General features: G+C 34.3%; 1 protein-coding gene across 8 annotated transcripts in view; it reads left to right on the forward strand.

Annotated features, from left to right (window-relative positions):
- Syt7 (Synaptotagmin 7) overlaps nt 1-21189 on the forward strand; it is a 348961-nt gene that overhangs the window by 315111 nt on the left and 12661 nt on the right. For 7 of the 8 annotated variants that reach the window (XM_053765756.1, XM_053765762.1, XM_053765761.1 and 4 more), the window contains 3 exons: nt 2395-2406; nt 3597-3750; nt 19828-19968. In XM_053765756.1, the coding sequence (XP_053621731.1) occupies nt 2395-2406; nt 3597-3750; nt 19828-19968 (307 nt within the window). Of the gene's footprint in view, nt 1-2394; nt 2407-3596; nt 3751-17128; nt 17277-19827; nt 19969-21189 lie in introns of those variants that run through there. The other variant, XM_053765763.1, reaches the window with a different exon arrangement.

Here is a 21189-nt window from a genome sequence, read left to right on the forward strand (position 1 = left end):
TTAGTTGCGCTTGCGACATTCTCCGTCATGTTGACTTGACATACGTCGACGGATCAAAGTAGAACAACGTAGAAAATGTATGAAGTTTCGACGTACGTCGACTCATGTCAGTGTCAAACCCCATAGACAATGGAACACGACGAGCTACAACGTACCTACTAACAGAGCTCGATTACGCAATGGGAAGGCACCCTTAAAGCGACAAAAGCCCTACTTGACACAGCATGGGTACACGGACCATACAAAATCGCCCATTCATCTCTTTAAGCAAAAATATTTCATTGTACAATTTTGCTACCTTAAAACTGTAAATTTGACTGTAACACCTCAACTTAAGGTGAATGCGTTTTTGAACATGTCCGTTAGATGGCGTTGTTTAAAACATTTTCAATTATTAATTTAAGTAAGCAAATTGCAGTACTGATTGGCAAATTTTGGTGCTGCGAGCGGCAAACATACTCTTTTATTTTTTATGGCCTATTATTAAAATTTAGTCAACATAATTCAAATAAACGATCGGAAAGATTATATCATTTTATTTCGTGTCTATACACGCACTCACACTAGTCTAAAATCGGCATACTAGATGGCGCTAACCTCTGTTGTAACCGTTGATACAGCTGTAAGAACTTATAATATTCTAAGCTCCATTCTCAAAGTTGAACCAAGTCCATTATTTGTGAACTTCCAATGTAGCTAACTTGCCAGACAGACCGATGATAAATAGGTGTTCGATTCGTGTTGACTTTCAGTTTTTTGAAACTCGTTTAGAGACTTTTTATAATATCCTTAGTTTTACCCGAGAATACGGGTGAGTAGATTCATCTTTGTCTTCATTTTGCTCTTGTTTTTCTCGTGACAAAAAGACAAATTTGTAACAATCTTTGTTAAACATTTTGCTGCAAGGAGCTTGCCAGCGCGGCTTTTCACGCGTGAATTTCTCTGCGAAAGCGGAATGGACACGATTTTCATACAATATTTAACCCCCCCATTATAATTTGGGGGTTGACTTTTGAAAAAACATGTAGCCTATGTTTGAACGGGGTTCTTTAACTACATGCATACCAAATTTTATCAAAATCGATCCAGCGGTTTAGTCGTGAAAGCGAAACTAGCAGGTAGACAGTCAGACTTTCGCATTTATAATATTATAATGGACCCATGTACCAAATTTCATAACATAATTATGCGCGAAAGAATAACAAACATACTTACACCCATACATCCTTCGCATTTATAATAATTATTAGTATGTACTTATATAACTGCATAATACCTAATGTTTTAAGTAAGTTTTGAGGACATAATTTAAATACACGCCTTGTATTGATGATTTCCTATAGTATTAAGTTTTATTTCATTCATATTTTATACTGTTTAGTTATATGTATGCCATCGGCGGAGGACCAGCGTCGTGGCTCAAGCGAAACCATTTTGCTTCAAGTATTACACGTTACACCGGCCACAGTGTCGTCGAACAGTTCGCCAAACTTTGGCGGATTCGGTATACATTGCTGGTTTTGCATTGCAGTAAATACTCTCATACAAATAACGCAATGTTCACGCATTCGCGTCGGCGTGTATCTGGCTGCACATCAGGTGTAATTATGACTTGAATAAAATCTGACACCAGTGTTAGAGCAATAACACACGAAATAAAAAATACTTATAGGGCATTTTTGAACACCCTTGTAACAGTAATACAAGTCGCCGTAATGTGTGAAGGGCTACATCATCCCTTGAAATGGACCGTGAAATAAAAAAGGGTACAAATGCACGTAACATTGAGACTAAGTGGGGATTGGATACTTTTGACATTTTATACGAAAAAGTGCGATCAAAAATGTTGAGTGCCTACGCAAATGTTCGCAAATATTTTTCTCACATCTTCAGTACTTGAAAACTAACCAGTTGACCTCAATTACTGGAACTATAGTATATTAGAATAAATATTAGAATAGGCATACCAGATTACTAATTTCTAGGGCCAATATTTTTGTGTGATAGCCAATTACGACGTCTTTGGTTTTCTTTTCAATATGATCTTAAGACAAAATTTCACCCCCTATCATAATCATTTGGAAGTTGATTTTTGAAAAAAATAGCCAATGTATGAAAGGGAGTATTTAACTTAACACGTGCCAAATGTTATCAAAATCGTTCCAGCGGTTTAGCTCTGAATACGGAACAGACGCGATTTTCATACAAATTTTCAGCCCCTTTGGGAGATGATTTTTGACAAAGGCAGCCTATGTGTGAAAGGTGATCTTCAACGAAGTGAAAGCGCAATAGACAGATAGACTTTCGCATTTATATTATTAAGTATGGATTAGTATGGATATTTTAATTAAATTGTCCCTTTTTTCTTTTTTCATGCACTCGTCCGGATCGCAGAGCACAGCTTGAGTAAGTACTTTATGTAAAATACATTTTATCATAATATTGCATTATATATATAAATAATTCATACTAAGTCGGACTTCAAGTAATTTTTTAATAACTTCTACAGTGAATCTTAAGACTGGGCCAACCCGCGCTTTTAATTTACAACACTAAAAAAGTACCACAGGAGATTATGCAACTTAACAGAACTGATGATTTATTGATATATTTAAAAACCTTTATTTTTCATAGTAAAAAGTTTTTCAGAAAAATAAAATTATAATAATGGAAAGCGTGAGTTTTTCTCTTACATATTTAATTCAAAGTTTCACTTTGCTTTGTATTTAATGTTAGTTTTACGACATCGTTGATCCCAGGTTTTGTACAGTCGACAAAATATAATTTCAAACTCCGCCTTATCACCGCAACATAAAATCCATGCAAGATAACTTAATATGAGGTCAAATGTACCAAAATTCTTGCATGTCGTATAAGGACAAACATAGTACGTTACAAAATTAAATATACATGTACCTACAACCTACATCAATCAAAAATGTAATTTTCATAATATATTCATAGGAAAAGGGCTACATACGCGTATTATGATTGATTTCGTGTTACCTTTATGGGCGAGGCGATACTATATTTTTTCTACGGCACGCAAGAACATGAATTTATTATTTTTCTACTATTAAACAAGTGAATATTCGGCCCACCTGATGGGAAGTGGTCATCACAGGCTATGGACGCTGCAACACCAGTATTGTATCACCAGGCGCGGTATCAACCCTGAATCTTTACATGCCCTTTTTAAGAACTCAATGTTGTAAGCACTAGTGATTCCACAACCTTAGAGTACGTGAGAGGATCGTTAACTAAAACACTGGTCACTCACAACATCGCATATAATTTTCGACTACAGTTTCAGTCTTGTGGAAGTGTTCGTATTAACTTAAAACTTCGTGTAAATAATCTACCCAATGTATCTTACGGCTTCGTATACACACCTATAGGTGTTTTCTAACTTGTAACCTTGTATAAATAAGAATCATGTACTAAGTCCACTCATATTTTTGAAATGTTTTTTATAAATTCAAATTCAAAAGGCCATTAATATTTTGCAGCCGACCGTACATTGTAACCAATTGTTTACTCTAGTTTGTGGAGAAATATAGAGTTTTTGATTGACTAATAATTTTTTATGCCTTCAGGACCACCTCTACCAGCTCCCCGCAAGCGAAGTCGCCGGCCGGGAGCAGCGCAGGCGCAGCGGGCGCATCGACCGCCGCCGGCGACCGCACCCCGACCGCCACCAACAAGCAGCTGCAAAATGTCAAGGGGCAGGAGCACCCGCCGCATCCTTCCGTAAGTATGGAGTTGAAAATTGGGGGTTGAAAATTTTGGGGTTTGAAATTTTTGAGTTTTAAAATTTGAGAATTGAAATAGTGGATAGGGGCACAAATGTAAGGATAGAGGTTGAAAAATTAAATAGAAAAAGCATTTTTATTTTTGAATATGTATGCTTATAAAGTGAAAGCTAGTTTATAGGTTGAAGTTTAAATTAAAAAATAGAATTTCTAATATAAAAAGCAGACTAAGTTTGTTTGAACCTACATTTATCTAAGTGATATTATTAAACAAATTAAGTATATGTCTATTAGATAAATATATTGCAAGAAAAAAAGAGATAATAATTATTTTATCTGCAAAAATCAGTTTCTTACTATCTTAAACTAAGGGGTTGAAATTCTGAAATTGAGGGATGAAATTGTAGGCCAAAATTTTGTGCTTTAAATAAAAACACAGTAAGTACTAAAGGAGTCTGTTGTTGAAACTTGTTCGAGATTGTTGTTCTAGATGTTACTGGCTGAAAAATGTTGTTTATCAAATATAGGTAGTTTAGTTTAAATGTCTTTTTACAGTTTCCAGGTTGTTCGTTGGATTTGTGATTCGTGTGATTTATTTGTGACTAGAGTGACGTCATTTGTTTCGATGAATGAATTACATTATGTTTCAAACGCAAGCGTTAAAGCGTTTACTGACCCTAATTTCGTCTCTGTAATTTTTATGCAATTATATTTGCCGTCTCGCTCTTTTAATTTTTTACTTCAATAAGAGAAATATTTGGAGCTTTGCCTGTAATAATCTAATCTTAAATATCTTGAGATATAAATAAAGAAACATATATATATACTTGCTAACAAATGACGTCATTATGTAATGTTTACTGACTTTTCCTGGGATCGGAGGTATTTCCCATCTAAAAGGGAATGTCTGATTTTTCTTTTTGTATTTTTAATTTTTGATAATATGTACATATTTGAAAATATATACTTACCAAGATGTTGTTGCATGCGTGAACGCTATACTCAATTATATGCCATATTACCAGCCACATATTAATTCATTTATTTCTAAGTAAAATACTATTATTACAGTGTAATAAAAGTAGATCGATATAGATAGTAGGTAGTCACATTGATACAATTTTATACATTTATTTTTTAATATATCAAATACTTCGATAAAAAAAACAATGTATTATCGTCAATATTCAGACATTCTCTTTTACGAAACGTCCCATGTTTTCAGCGGATTTGGTAGGTCTAATGTGTTACTGTTTGTTGTTTTCGTTTCTTGAAAAGGCAGCTCGATATTTGAATATATTAGACAGAAAACTAACTGTATTTCAAGAATTACAAAACAAAAAACACCTTAATACCTAAAAAAAATTAAGAAGTAATATAGATTCTTATACAAAATACACTCAAAATTAGTCTTCGTAATTTCGATATACGTACCTACTCTTGGTGGAATTGAAATCTGCGCAGGAGGATAATCCGCTTGCTCTTTCTGTGTAATTATGTCTCTCTCAGACCATCGTGGGAAGACAAATAATAAACGACAGGATTGATAAGCGTGGTAATAATTGGAACTTCCTTTAGACATTAATCATTAAATTTTAAGTTTTGTAATATTCGAATGCAATGTATTTTGTTCCGTGATTATAAATTTGGAACTACAATTAAATAAATAAAATTATTCAATTTATTATAAATTTAATTATATTTGAAGGGACGATATTCTAGGGTCCACGGTTCAGGTGTTCGAAATGCCTATAACAAGATAAGGTGCGGTAATGAAGCCAATCGCAAGTGTCACTAAAATATTATATAAGATTTAAACACATATAGAGACGCGTGCTAAAGCGAGATCCCAAAAAGGTGGACTAGGCATAAAAAGTTCGACGTCAGGTAAGACGGCCGGTCATAAAATCAGAGGCGAATGTTCAAATTCAAAGGTTAATTTACAAGTTTATTCTATGGATTTCACAGCCTATTATTACGAAGGTTTTAATCTAATTCAGCATTGAAAAAGATCGACGGAGTCGAACGCATCGATAAATCTTGATTGTAATTTTTTGTGAATGCAAATACTGTATTTACTGTGTTTAAAACATTGGAAAAAATATTAAATCACATTTGATTGCGAGAGAATTGGGCTCGTGGTCATATTACATAAATAAATATAACGAAAAGAAAACACGGAAGTTCTTCATAGTCGTATTCCTCATGGCTGAGGGTCGTGGTCATTACATGGACGGAAACACACGTAACAACTTTCTTGGCATTATTAATGGAGTGGTTTGCCATTGCCTTCTCCATTTCACACACAAGTTAATAATCAATAAGTGTGCAGGTTTCCTCACGATGTTTATCCTTCACCGGAAGCAAGTGGTGGTCGATGAAAACTACTATACATGAGTCAGATTGGTATACAAACTCATGTGGCACGAGTAGGATTCGAACCAGACCTGGGACCTTTCGATCCACAGGCTCGACGATCTTAACCATTACACCACCACCGCTTCTAAACACAAAGTAAGTTTAGTCAAAGTATTGTCGTGTCATTCGGAACTGTGCCTTAATGAGCGCGCGGCGAATGATAAAGTTTGTCTAAGCTCCTTATGTAATTACACGAAATTTTAATTAGCATTGTTCCTTTATTCGCTTGGATTGTTTTAATTCATACGAATTTTACGCAATTTTTTTAAATTGTGTATAAGAGCAGTCCAGGTTATTTCCTCAGTCATATGGAGTTGGAGCCCGTAGTCCCCAATGGTCTATAGTAACTAATATACCGATAACCGTGCGAAGTGGAGACGAAAAATTATGAAAACCACAGATATAAGAACATTGTAATGTTCTTCTGAGATGAAAGCGGACCCGGGGCTCCGACACTCGATGACTGAGCAACCGGAAAAACACTCAGATGAGAAAGAGTGTAAGATAAGCTTTCTACTCCATTTCACACACGACATAGACTATCCGATATACGACTGTGAAAACCCTATACAATTTCATCTTGTACTTTTTGCGTGATGCGCGAACAAACATACAGACAGACAAAAATTTTAAAAACATGTTTTGGCTTCTATTAGTCTAAATATCTCCTATGTACAGACATGGCAACTTACGGTTTTATTATATGTACTTATAGATTAATATAGATTGGTGTTGCATCAGAATTTAAAAGCTATGAAACGTGCCAAACTGGCGATTTTTAACCGTCCTAGCTATAAAAACGTTTAGTCTACCTTTCAGCTTCGAGTAAGCATACAACACTAAATGTTAGCCTTAATGGGAATCGTCTAATGGATTAAGGCTACTAGGCTATAGTAAGGTAGGTTTATAGCTACAGGTAATGAAAAAACGACTTTTATTAAACCTTATTTCTCTTTATTATTTCAGTGGCTAGTCAGCTTCGTGTAATTTAACAGGGAGGCTCCTGTCAGTGGTGTTCCTTCCAGTGTTCTCTCAAAGCAAACTCCTTCACTTCTAGATGCGACACAACACCGACTTTTTCATTAATTTGTCTGGTGTAACTATCTCTTGGCCTTCCTGGGCCCCTTCTTCCTTCCACCTTTCCTTCTATAGGATATACTCGTAATATCTGAAGGCGTCGTGTCATATTATGTGTTCTAACATGTGACATATTGCTAAAACGTGATGGGACAATATGTAGGAAATGGTACGAGAACTGGTCCAATCCCGCTTCCTGTAATGTAGGTAACATTACAGGAAGCGGGATTGGATCAGTTGCGAGACGGGACACGTAGCGGGAAACGGGAAATTGAACTAAAGATTAAATTAAAGATATTTACCCTTCATTACTTCTAAGAAATGAAAATCACTCGGACGAAGCCGCGGGCAAAAGCTAGTTTTCAATATGTTTCAGAATGTTACTTTTTTTCTCAAATTCGGTTAAGACATTTAAGAAACTCTTCCTACCTTCCTAGTCAGTTTCGATTCGAGGTAAATGAATACTTGATACGATTTTGAGATGGCTGACCCATGCGTGAACTAGGGGACGAATGCTGCCAAATGAAATTGATAAAAGATAATTTATTGTATTTTAGATAGTGTAAAATCCATACTTCCATTCTAATATTATAAATTTTATGCTGTTTATCTGCTTCCTCTGTCTGTTCCGCTTTCACGGCTAAACCGCTGGACCATTGATGAAATTTAGTATGAATATAGTTAAAGAACCCGATTCACACATAGGCTACTGTTTTTCAAAAATCTATCCCCGATTAACTATAATAGGGGGTGAATCTTTGTATGAAAATCATGTCTCTTGTATTTTGGACTTTAGAGGCCAACAAAATTTGACATGAATTGAGAGATCCCACGTTCGAATCTTACTCGTGCCACATGAGTTTGTATACCAATCTGACTCATGTATAGTTTTTTGCCACCCATTGCTTCCGGTGAAGGAAAACGTCGTGAGGAAACCTGCACACTGGTTGATTATTAACTTGTGTGTGAAATGGAGAAGGCAATGGCAAACCACACCATTAGCAATGCCAAGAAAGTTGTTGTGTGTGTTTCATTACACGTATAGTCACCACGACCCACAGCCATGAGGAGATACGACTACGAAGAGTCAAGTTCTTCGAAAAGCGATCTCACTTGACCAATTACACCTACATATTTCACCAAGTAATTACCTCCACTCCTACAGTTGTCCCAAATAATTACAACTTTGAGTTGGGTACGTAGTGCGCGGTAATATATTTTCTTAACGTGCCAACATATACCTAATAATTTACGGGGACCTTTATGCTGTAACATCAGTTTTTCGAAAATATTTTTCGTCCTTTTCGCTAGTCAGACGACGAAAAATATTTTCAATCTCGTTTTTTTGGATTTTGGCAAAACGGGACCCTATTACTAAGCCTCCGCTGCCCGCTGTCTGTCTGTCACCCCGCTGTATATCATGAACAGCGACAGTTAAAATTTTTTGTTGCCACTATAACAACAAATACTAAAAAAAATAATAAAATCAATTTAAGAAAGCTCCTACACAACAAACGTGACTTTTTGTCGTTTTCCCTTCGTCCTGCTCATACTTGATCGATTTGTAATCGATTAACTCAAACCCCAAATTTAAATATTTACGACTCCAATAAATTGAACTATTAATATTAAAATTTATTTTCTTATATATACCTAGTGAAAGTATTTATTTGAAAATGCTACACTATTCAAAACATTTATTCTTTTAATTTCATTTAATTCTCTAATAATTTTCAATCATTCACAAGATGTTGTTTCCAATTTTTCAGAACCCTATCCCATGCAAACTCGTAAGCTAGGAATAATCTATGGCGTGTGGTTCCGCCCAAAGACATGATCACTTATATCCTTCCGTGGATTTCGTACGGGGCGACTAAGGGACGTGATAGCATAATAGCATAGGCAACTATAGTATTACCAAGAAGGGTTGACGACACGCAGGCGGTTGACGACAGGTTGACATGGTTGACGACAGGAAACCGGGAATATACGGAGATGAGAACAAAATTTAATTTGTTTGACATTAACGGTGACCAAAGTGCTATTACAATTGGTGCTCAGAAAGGAATCTCAGCAATGAACTGTATTTATGTAAAGGAAACCTCTGAAGGGTTATTCCCACCCTCATAATGTTTCTCAACCCAGTCCAACTTTTAACCAAGGGTTTAATCCATGAGCAAATTTAACAAGCCTATTATAACATCTTCTGTTAGTATAATTAGTTCAAATGTGGGTTCTTGTGCAAGCGGTTGCCGCCCTAAAATAGCACTTCATGTTATCCCGTGGTTGCCGCACAAGACAAAGATGGGATAGAAAGCAACAGCTGCTAACAACAGCATTCTTACTAGGTATTGACGAGACGTAAGCGGCCGGTCGTGAAACCACAGCCGAATTGGTTGTCGTTGAAGATGTGATAGAAAACTTAAACAGCTGGCAACAACAGCATCCTCAAAGAGGGTTGACGGCCGGTCGTGAAATCGCCGAAACTTCAACATATAAAAATCCCGTACGTGACGCTTTTTTTTTCCATCTTGCCGAATGAACTGTGAACAATTAGCGACAATTAGCTGTGTATAAAATAAACTGTACCTTATTCACATAATGAATGGCACTTTAATTGATTAATTTTATTTATACTAACATTTAGATTCTTTTTTCTCATTAAAGTATAGGTAATTTAAAACGCTTTTTGACTCATACATTTGTGACGTCACTTGTGCCAAATCACTGTCATTAAAACCGCATTCTTTTGTTTTTTAAATTTTGACACATGGAAAAGAGTATATGATTTGACATAATGGCGACTTTAACGTATTCTGATATCTCTCTCTCATTTGAGAGTTCTGTTGTCTTGTTCCCTCCTCGGCCATTGAGCGTCGGAGCCCAGGGTCCGCTAAATGGCATAAAGATATGTACACACAATGTACGTTTATTTAATGCAAACAAATGATTTATCTTATCTAAAACGTATCATTGCAACTCAACACATTTCCCGCAAGTTGCAAAACTTGTAGACAACTTCACGGACACTAATAAAGGAAGCAAGGGTTGCCAGCTATTTTAAAATATTTTTTTTTTATTTTAGTCAGTTTTGCAATTCCAATTTTTATTTGATTTGTTTTTATTTATTGTTTCTCCTTTTCAATAAACTAACTTTATAATAATATCAATAACAAACCAGTGACTATAGTGTAAATACCTAACAGACTAACATATACTTTATCATTTAGACTAAATATAGTGTCTTGGGATTCATGCATAAATTTACCTATAAACTCATTTACCTATCAACTATAATATAAACAATAATAGAAGAAAATATTGTATTTTGTGACATTCAGTTATAGCTAGACATCATTCGAACATGTGTTTGAATTGTGGTTCGAAGTGGTGATGGTGTAATGGTTAAGACGCCAGCCTGTGGATTGAAAGGTCTCAGGTTCGTATTCTACTCATGTCATATTAGTTTGTAATGTTTGTCAAATTCAATCTGACTCATATATAGTAGTTTTCATAGACCACCGCTCGTTTTCGGTGAAAGAAAACACCATGAGGAAACCTGCACACTGGTGGACAGTTTAGTTCACTAGTGTGTATGCGACTACCTACCACTAGATGGCGGTAAGTAATCGTAAAAGTCATCTCAGATGCCTTAAGGCGACTTGAATAAAATCTGACTGTGTTAGCAATAACACACTCGATATGATGATGATTCCAACATGTGCTGGTTTGGATAAAAAAATTATAAGACACAATAGAGAAAAACATTAGCAATTTATTACCAGATGGCGCTGGTTCTAACAGGTATATTGCAGTTTGTATATTTATTTTTTCATTTTTTATAGCATCACCCTTTTTGCCATTTAGCCAAGGAAGGTTTTTGGACGAAACAAGAGCCAATGAATGCCTTATGTCATTAAGTGCGCCTATTGTTAGCTTTTAGTTGTGCAATAAGGTTTTAATTATGTAGTAAAGTTGGCAACCCTGTAACCAACTCCAGAGCAGACAGGAATAAACATTGACAACAAAATGGACTACAATAACGTCGGTCTACGAATAAACGGGACGTCTGGTGAGACATAACTTCAATTGGACTAGTTTGTATAATGTCTGATCGAATCGTCTACTGCGACTCAGTGCGGGTTCACATTTCACTTCTCACCATCGAATCGATTCGAAGTGAGACGCAGCGAACCAATCACATTGGGCCATTGTGACGCAACAACAACCACACTGCAATGTGATTGCTCCTATCTAAAAATAAATGATATTAAATAGCTGATAACTTGCCACAAAAGTTTAGTTTGTACGTTGATGTTTGAAAACAACATATATAATTTTAAGATATCAATATTTTCAACACGATATCGCTGATATAAACAATAATAGAAAAAAAAAAACCTTTTTTCCCTTTACATGGGTCACGTGCCAAGTTGTGAATTATTCATAGCACAACAAGGGTAGGTGAGAATAGGGGTGGGGTAATTACAGGGGTGGATAAGCTGTTTTCGCTTCACCGTGTTGGTGTAAATAATAATTTATTTTTGAAATTTTTATGAGTTTATTAAAACGCAATAGGGTGGTTCGCATTACAATTTTTCAAATTTTAACAAAGACAAGAATGAGTTTTTATAAGACTTTACATTAATTACTCTGTACTGTAGTAATGTCAATTTTATGAACGATTAATTTCGGAAATGATTCCTTCCTCAAGAAAATTGACGGATTGTATAGACCGCGCGGCCGCAGCGGTCGAAACGCTGTGCGAACCACCCAATGTCGTCTTCTCTATAACAATCATGAAGACTTTGACATGAGGGTATGATAAAGTCCTTTATCTCGCGTGTTATCGGTTGCATCTTCGGTTGTGACACCCCGAGGACCGCGGAAAAAATTAACCTTTTTGAAGATTTTACGGCTTATTTATTTTGTTAGACAAGAGTGAAATAGGATTCGGCTGTGATTTTTGTTCTTCTTGATTGCAATAATTAATGTATACAAATAAGTTACTTTATTTATTTTATATTTGCATACCTATATTCGGTAAAACAATGTGGGTTTAATTACTCATGTTAATGGCAAATAAATATTTTATTTCTTAATATATTCTCTCAAACTATCGCTGGTTGACTGGAAGAGATCCCTTCATGGGATACCTTCTTGTTATATGTATTTTTAAGATGTGTTCTTGGTACAATAACGATATGACAAACAAACAAGTTTATTTGTCTTTTATAGGTTCCTAAATGCTGTTTTTTCATTTATTTATTTAGTATATGTTTGGCTTCCTGTAACCTAGTAACGAACAAGTAAATTACCGAATTATGTGGAACTATCCGTTATTACATACAATTAAAGTAATATCCAGACGTTATGACACCACTTCAGAATTGTTACCAACATTAAAATGATAGGTAATGATTAAAAAATAGTAACAACTATAGGTAAACATTATGAACATTTTATAAATAACAATTTTTAAGATAATAAAATAAAAGTACCTGTTTTGCTTCTTCCAATTAATAAAATATCGTATTGTTATCTGACAGATAAGCTAACTGATAGATAAATCTACCTGATGTGATTGGCCAGTTATCCAATCGACGTGAATCCATGTGAAACACATTTTTTTATACTTTTTATTTGATTTAAAATAATTACATTTGGATAATTTATCTGCAATCGGTAAACATGCTCCTAGTGTGACAACTAGTCGTGGGCGTTATTTCATTTTATTCAACTGTTTCCTATGCTCAACGATCCAACTGGTTTAACAATAACTGCAAAAGTAATTGGAATGCCCAACTGGTTTGCTTCCAACGTAGCGCGCGGCGCAAACGGCGAGCGCGAGACATGGCGCGCCATGGAAACAAGCGGACGTAGAACTGTAGTGTGAAAGAAAAAAGCTGATTTATTTTTTCTAACTTATTACTGTTTTAAATGCATTGCAATACATTGAGCCAGAAACGCCGCGAACCATATGAAAAAACAAAGCCACGTTGTTATATCAAACCAGTTGGCAACTGGTTTAGTAACTAGTTGCTCGTTGATCAAAAATAGTTGAGCTGGAAAAACGTCAATGACACACCACTACTTAGTGACATTTTTTAAAAATAATTTGTAGCACAGTCTTTTAAATGGTGTAAGAAATTCCCACTAACGTCATAATAAATAATATCTTATTTTATCGGGTGGCTTTCTCATGTTTTAAGTGTCGAATCCCAGGGTCAGTATACCACTTCGGCTACCCTAGTATGTCAGACCATTGTCACGCATGTCATCCTTGACGACATCAAGCCAGCACTTCTTGGGTTTGCCCCTTCTGCCAGGACGAGACGGGAACGTCATTTAGCTATATTTATTAGCATAATTTATTTAATAACTGCAGATATTAAAAATATATCCAATCTGTGACAATTTCGTCCCGACTGCTAGAAATATTGAATAAACTTAATTACAGCGAGCTTTTGTAAAAGTTAATTGTCTTAATGAAGGTGGAAGTTACGACAAATTAAACTTTCTTTCACTGAAATTAATGCCTGCTGTACGTCATCGCTGTGCAGTTTGACATGCCCAATTGCCCATACGATTACTCTTAATGTTCTATTACTATTAATGTTATAAATGTGAAAGTCTGTCTGTCTGTCGGCTAAATCGCTGGGCAGATTTTGATGAAATTTTGTATGCATGTAGTTAAAGATCTCCGTTCCAACATAGGCTACTATAATAATAGTGAAACTTTGTATAAAAATCGTCTGTTCCAGTTTCGCAGATAAATTCACGCGGGCGAAGCCGCTGGCAAGAGCTAGTTCTGTATAAATTGGTGGTTATGCTGCGGTAATTAAAAGCTAAGGCACAATTGCGGTGCATATTCAACTCAAATAAAAAGCAGGACATTTTACAGATACTACCTGCTACAAACCTGAGACCTTCCAATCATAAGCCGGAGTCTTAACCACCACTATCTGTTAGTTTACAACAGGGCACAAAGTTTCTTCTCTAAAAGTCCGACGCAAACTGCGTAAATACAAGCAAACCTGATCTCTGGTCAAAGTTGATAAGCCTAACCCTAGTTTTGGATATGTAACTATCAAGATTAACATTCGTACACAATCTGAATCTACGCAACAGATCGGTCGATGAATAATTCAGAGACGGGCGACGTGAGCATTCTTGTGACCCTGGGTTAAGTTACGAAATACTAGCGGAATACTTATGCAGTTGCACCAGTCAACTTTGATGTTAACTTGCTCCACTGTCGTCTAGATAAAATGGCGGATAGAGTTTTGTGTGCAGATTAAAATTGACGTCAAAGTACTTTAATATCAAACCTTGATATTGCGTTACATACAAGAAGACTATACAAAGCCTGGTGCGTTTAATCCCAATCCTAACTAATATTATAAATGCGAAAGTAAGTTTGGTTTTTTACCTCTTCACGCTCTATCTCCTCAACCAATGTTCTTGAATTTTTGCATGCATGTAGTTTGAGGTATGGAGAAGGACATAAGGTAACTTTCATCCCGGAAAAATAACTATTGCCGTGGGAAATTCCGCGGGCGAAGACGCGGGCAGTGGATAATAAAAAATCGAAAAAATTTCACAACCACATTTAGACCACATAGTTATCCAGAGATCTTTGTACCAAGATCTACCTCTGGTGTATTTCTTGATTTAGAATATTTATAGAACTAGCTGCGCCCCGGGGCTTCGCTCCCGTGGGAATTTCGGGATAAAAGATACCCTATGTATACACATAGTGTATAACCTGGAATAACTTCCAGGTTGTATTGTGTACCAAATTTCATAACAATCGTTCCAGTGAATTACGTGAAAGAGTAACAAATATGGACACATCTTCACAAACATTCCCATTTGTCCGAGACTAGATTTAGCGTGAAAGAGTAACAAACGAACACACATACATACACACATACACCGTCACAAACTTTCGCATTTATAATATTAGTAGGGTTGGTAGGATTTTCTAAATAAATCGCATATGCGTGCTTTCAACCATCGAGGTCCATTTCATGCATAATTAGACTTGTAGTGGACTGTATTCGCATACATTTTATTTTGGTACGGCCCGTAAAAATACCATATCTATCCATTTACTGTTTTATTGTCTACTCTGTTGAATTATTTATAGTTTTAGTCCCAAAAGTCCCGAGAGGTTAGTCCGCAGAAATTGCAATAAATAAGCTAAATAGTTATGTCATCTGCTGTCTTTTACAGAATGACATACTTATCTTATATATTTGCAATATAGGTATATTAAAAAGGTACGTTTAATAAACAATTATTCCTTACTTATTTTCATTCCTTTTGACGTATGAAAAAAAAGTATAACATTAAATTTATGTATTATATCTTTTTTAAAAGTTATGAAAATAATTAAAACTGTAAATTATTTAATTTAAATAATAAGAAAACAATCAAAGAAATATCTTACAATGATGTTGATTGATAGTTGTTGATACTAAAGCCGTCGATACAAAATTGGTCCGGGATCCGCCTAAATAACCTTGAGTTTAGATCTATATACCTTTTATATTATAACTAGCCTTTACATGCAGCTTCGCCGAGCAGTTATTTTTCTGGAATTGAAATGTAGGGTACATTTCAATTCCTGAATTCATGTCCTTCTCCATACTTCAAATTACATGTATGCAAAGTTTCAAGAAGATTGGTTGAGTGAACAAAGCGTGAAAAGGTAACAAACAAAACTTACTTTCGCATTTATAATATTAGTTAAGATATAACTTAACCGAGTCGACTCGCTAAGAAGAAGAAGAAGACATATATCCAGTCCCCTTTTATGACATCCACGAAATATGTAGTGGTCCTCTCCTAGGATAAGAGCGACATTTCTATGGTTTTATTGTAAATTCTGTGGGTTAGACCGTCTGACAATGTCGTTCGTGAATGATTTCTCGAATGAACTTTAACTTGTGATTTACCTCAGTCTTGTGGTAATCTTTTTGAGACTCCAGATTCGAATTCTAATCCTAACTAATATTATAAATGAGAAAGTAATTTTGTTTGTTACCTCTTCGCGTCTATCTACTTAACCAATATTCTTGAAATCACCAATAAGTCACAGACTGATCACAATATGTGTTAGAGCTCACACCAAAAACATTTACCTATAAGTAAATATAGTCCACTGTAAACTACTCAGCATCAGGATGTATATATTAACAAAGGTAATAAGAGTAATTTTCAATTATTTAATCCCCTGGGTAAAAACCCGAGTCTAGGTTAAAACAGAGTTACCAACTATTTCAACAAAATCGATTACTAAACACTGATTATTTAATAATCGCACGGAATTCTGAAAGGTGCCATTTTTCCTCAAACGTTTTCCGTTATCAGTGAGACTGTTTTAATGTTGACAAATTTATGAAATATCAGCAGAATTCCGTGCAATAAAAAAATAGAGTATACGTATATTGTAATGCACACCTATACACATATATGACAGTATACATAAATCCCATTTTTGAAGAATCAAAAAATGGCGAATGACGATGAGGTGTTTTAATGTAATTAAATGTTATCTACCTGAATATTTTCAGAATATTTCCAATCCTACAATTGGTTTACATACGAAACAAGAAATATCAAAATATTTATTAGTATTAAAGAGAGAAAAATGTTTATTTTCTCAGACATAATAGTACATAGGTACGTTAGTAGATACACGATAAAAATATCCTACAAATACGTTTTGAATGCAAGAGATAAAACATTTTTCCAATTTCCATACTGTATTTTTATCGAAATTGAACTGACACGACATATAAACAATGTCGTTAATCTAATATTTGAATACAAGTTTTACATACAAATGGAAGAAACACGCTGAGATATTATTGAAATTTTCTTAAATGTAGTCGCCAGTGTTGTGAAATTTTAAAAAAAATACGAGCTGCCTTTTTTTTTTAATGTGTATTTAGATTTTTTTAATTTGTGACCTATCTCTAAACTATGGATTCTTTTTCCATGCTTTCTCCTTCAAAAATGGTAGGTAGAAGAGGTTGTATATGAAAGACATAGAGAAGAAAATATTTTTTTTAAAAATTAGAAAAAAAATTACGCTTAAAAATTTTCCGCTTACGAAATTTCTCACATCAATCTTGTTGTTGAGATTTTTCAACGATGCTTTTATAATTATATTTAACTGAATTAAATAATTACGCACAATTATAAAAAAATAGTTTGAATTATATTTTTAGAAATTACAATGATATTTTTAATGTTCATTACCACTGACTGGAGTGAATTATCACTTTTTTTTTTTTAGATTTTTCCACGAACAAAGTGTACATATACTTTTTTACTTCACTTGAAACACTTTTTAGGTTAGTTTTAGAACAAATAGACAACCTGCAACTTTTTTTCAAATAGTAATTAAAATAGAAACTAAACAGTCACCATAAAACTATTTGTTATTTAATTTTATTTATACTTTTAGAATAGATGTTTTTAAAATGCGAAACTAAAAATAAACTAGGTATTCATTTTGTTTGGCATTTTTGTATTGTAATTTTTAAGTGAGTTTGCATTTTAGTAGTGATAACGCTTTTAGATGATTTAAATGTATGTTTTCATTTGTATTTTTGACATATGTCAGCCATATTTTTTTATCAATGCATCATTTATTTCAATGACTGCCTAAATTTTCAGAATGTTAAATCTAGGCTCGTTACTTCAACATAGGTTTGTATATTTAAAGAAAAAAATTTTCAAGCCTTTTTTATATTATATATAGGAGTTAGTTTACGTTCATTTTCGTCTAAAAATACTGCCTTTTGCCGAATAATCTTAAATAGGAGATCATAGTACATGGTGTACTCTTTTAATGTATTATTTATTTATTTGGTGCATGATTTTTTTTGGAGTAGATACTTTTATAGTGTAGTAGCTTTTGTCCGCGGCTCCGCCCGCATAAGTATCTCTGCGAATGCGGAACAACTTTCACCCCCCATTGTAGTAATTTGGGGGTCATTATAATAAATAGTCAAAGCTTATTTTTGTAGGTTAGTATGACATATATAGTAGGTACATTATAAATTAAAATAAAAATAATAATAATACCGGAACTACCTAAAAAGAATATGATTTAACTTATATTATGATTTAATAGATAATAATATGGATTTAATCAATTTATATTAAAAAATTTCACCCATTCACAAGTAATTTTGGCCGCGAAAAATTACTGGCGAAAATCGACGAAAATCGCCGGCGACCGATTTTATTTAAAACTTGAATTGTAGCATAACGAGCAAACGATTAATCATCCTATTTACATAAATCGATTAAATTCATAATGTGCCGTGACATTTCTGTTCTATTTTCAACTCAAATATAATTTTAAATACAGAAATGTCAGCTTCATAACATTAGTGCTATATTATAAGGTTCTGTTAATTCTAATTTTAAATAAAAAAGAAAATTTTATAAACGATATTTTAACCTAAAATTTTAAATAAATACAAGCATTTTTTTAAAATAATAGTTTTTTAGTTTGTTTAGCATTTATTTGTATGTTTTATAATAAATATATGCGCATACTTCGAAATGTGTTAGTTCACATAACATTTTCACTTATTTTTAGTGCATTACACATTAGAATAGAATAATCTAGATAGTTTTATGTTTAAATAGAAGTTAGAGTCTTGTGTGCATTTTTGAAAAATCAAATTATACTTTCATAATTATACCTACAGACAGGTACTTCATTTACATATATACCTATATATATATATAATGTTTATATATGTTTTTTCTTCCAAAAAAAAAAAAGAAATGTGGTTGTTTTAACTTTTAAATTTGTAAATCTAGTATTCAGTTATATTTGTCTGTTATTAGATTCACAATCTTTGATAAAAAACAATATAGCATTTTATAGAAATAAATTTATTATGTATTATATCACGCCTATGTACTAAAACACAGTGTATATTTCACAGATAACATTATAACACGTGTGAGTGAGTGTGATATATTAATTAAACAACTTTTAGCACATTTTGACAAATAATTTTCACAAAAATGTTCACAATTTTCATACCACATTAATAAAGTTTCACCTCGAAATAATATTAAGCTTTGAAATGAATATTTTTGCTAAATAAATCGTGTTTACAAGCAAATAAATTTAACCATTAATTCATTCGATGTTGTTTATAAAAATATGTGAATACAGACTCGATCGCTTACAGTATTTATACAACAATAAGATAAAAAATATTTTTGAAAAATCACTTCACAAACAAAGCTTAATATCACACATTTTGAGGTTAATGTATGCCATCTCTACACTATCGGCGAACAGTTCCCCAAACTTTGCTTCTGTATTAATTTTGGTTGTTCTTTGTCGTAAAAAACCAAACACACTACGTACGTAATGAATGTGTTTATTCGCGTCGTCATCTAAGTTTGATAGTGCTGAGTCGGCATTAAATATCTTAACATAGATTCGTGCAATGGTTAAGACACAAATCTAAAGTGTCTGACACCACATAAAGTGTGTGACACCACCTAAAAAGTGTCCAATTTGCGCTGACAGATGGCGTTTCTTCAGAACCGCTCCATATCGCTGGTGGACATGTACATCGACAACTCTGAGCCTTCGGAGAACGTCGGACAGATCCACTTCAGCCTGGAGTACGATTTCCAGAACACCACTCTGATATTGAGGATCATTCAGGTATATCTTGTGTTTTCAACGCTCATTCCAGGAACACACAGTTGGATTTTTGGGAATTCTGTACGTCTAATTACAAATAGTTTTTAGGATTGTAGGCTGTATCTCATGAATTTCTATTGCCGCTATAAACAGATACTAAAAATCAGAATACTCGTAAAATAATTATTTAAATCGGCTAACCCTAACGTGATTGAACACTTCGTACGCGAGTCTAACTCGCACTTGACCGGTTTTATTACCTTTGTGGTACGGCACCCTAAAAATAAAATATAAAAGTCTGAATTCCAGCCAGCATTTTCTAAATAAGTACCTATATCTTTAGAGAATCGAATGTTTCTCAAATACAAAATCAGTTTTCGATTCGTAATATTCCCGTGTTATTATATCCAGCCAGTTCTAAATGAAAATCAAATATGGCGTTCTGATTCGATTCTCACGAAGCGTTTTGTTGTTTCAAACAATACACAATGGACCGCGAATAAAATAGAACAAACAAAGTTTCGACTAACACTGGATTCTGTAATCGAATTTGTTCACTTCAAAATCGAGTCGACGTTATAAACAACAGAAAATCCATAATAAAATAAACATATAAGGTCAAATCACACAGATTGAGATCCCCAAAATAAGTTCGAAACTTGTGTTATGGGATACTAACTCAACATTCTATATACATATATAGATGAACATCCAAGACCCAGATCAATCCGAAAAATATCATTTTCCATGTTGACCTGACCGGGGAACGAACCCGGGACCTCTAGTGTAGGAGTCCGCCATGGTGACCATAAGGCCACGGAGGTCGTCAATAATCTTCGCGTAGTGGCCAGTATCATCATGATTTTCAGCCTACCTCAACCCACTGCTGCTGGGTCAGGCCTCCCGTTTTACGCGCCACTTCCTACGGTCCTGTGCCAGTCTCATCCATCGCTTTCCATCACCCAAACAATGTCATCTCTGACCAGCAGCTGCTGGTTAACCAACCGGTCTCTGTCCATATCTCGGCTACCACTCCGTTACTGCTTGCCCATTGATGAACTTGTCTTCAAGCCATTCGCTCTTCTTTCTGCGTGATTCGTCTACTTACGTTTTACGCTATTGAGAAGTCAATTTTACGTAAAAAAGTGTCTCTAAATGCCCAATTTCTGAATAAATGTTTCGACTTTGACTTTAGAGGCTAGGTATAGAGAAGGAATGTCAAAAATATTATAACCAAAAATC

Source organism: Plodia interpunctella, chromosome 28 (assembly GCF_027563975.2).
Source record: "Plodia interpunctella isolate USDA-ARS_2022_Savannah chromosome 28, ilPloInte3.2, whole genome shotgun sequence".
Classification (NCBI taxonomy): Eukaryota; Metazoa; Arthropoda; class Insecta; order Lepidoptera; family Pyralidae; genus Plodia; species Plodia interpunctella.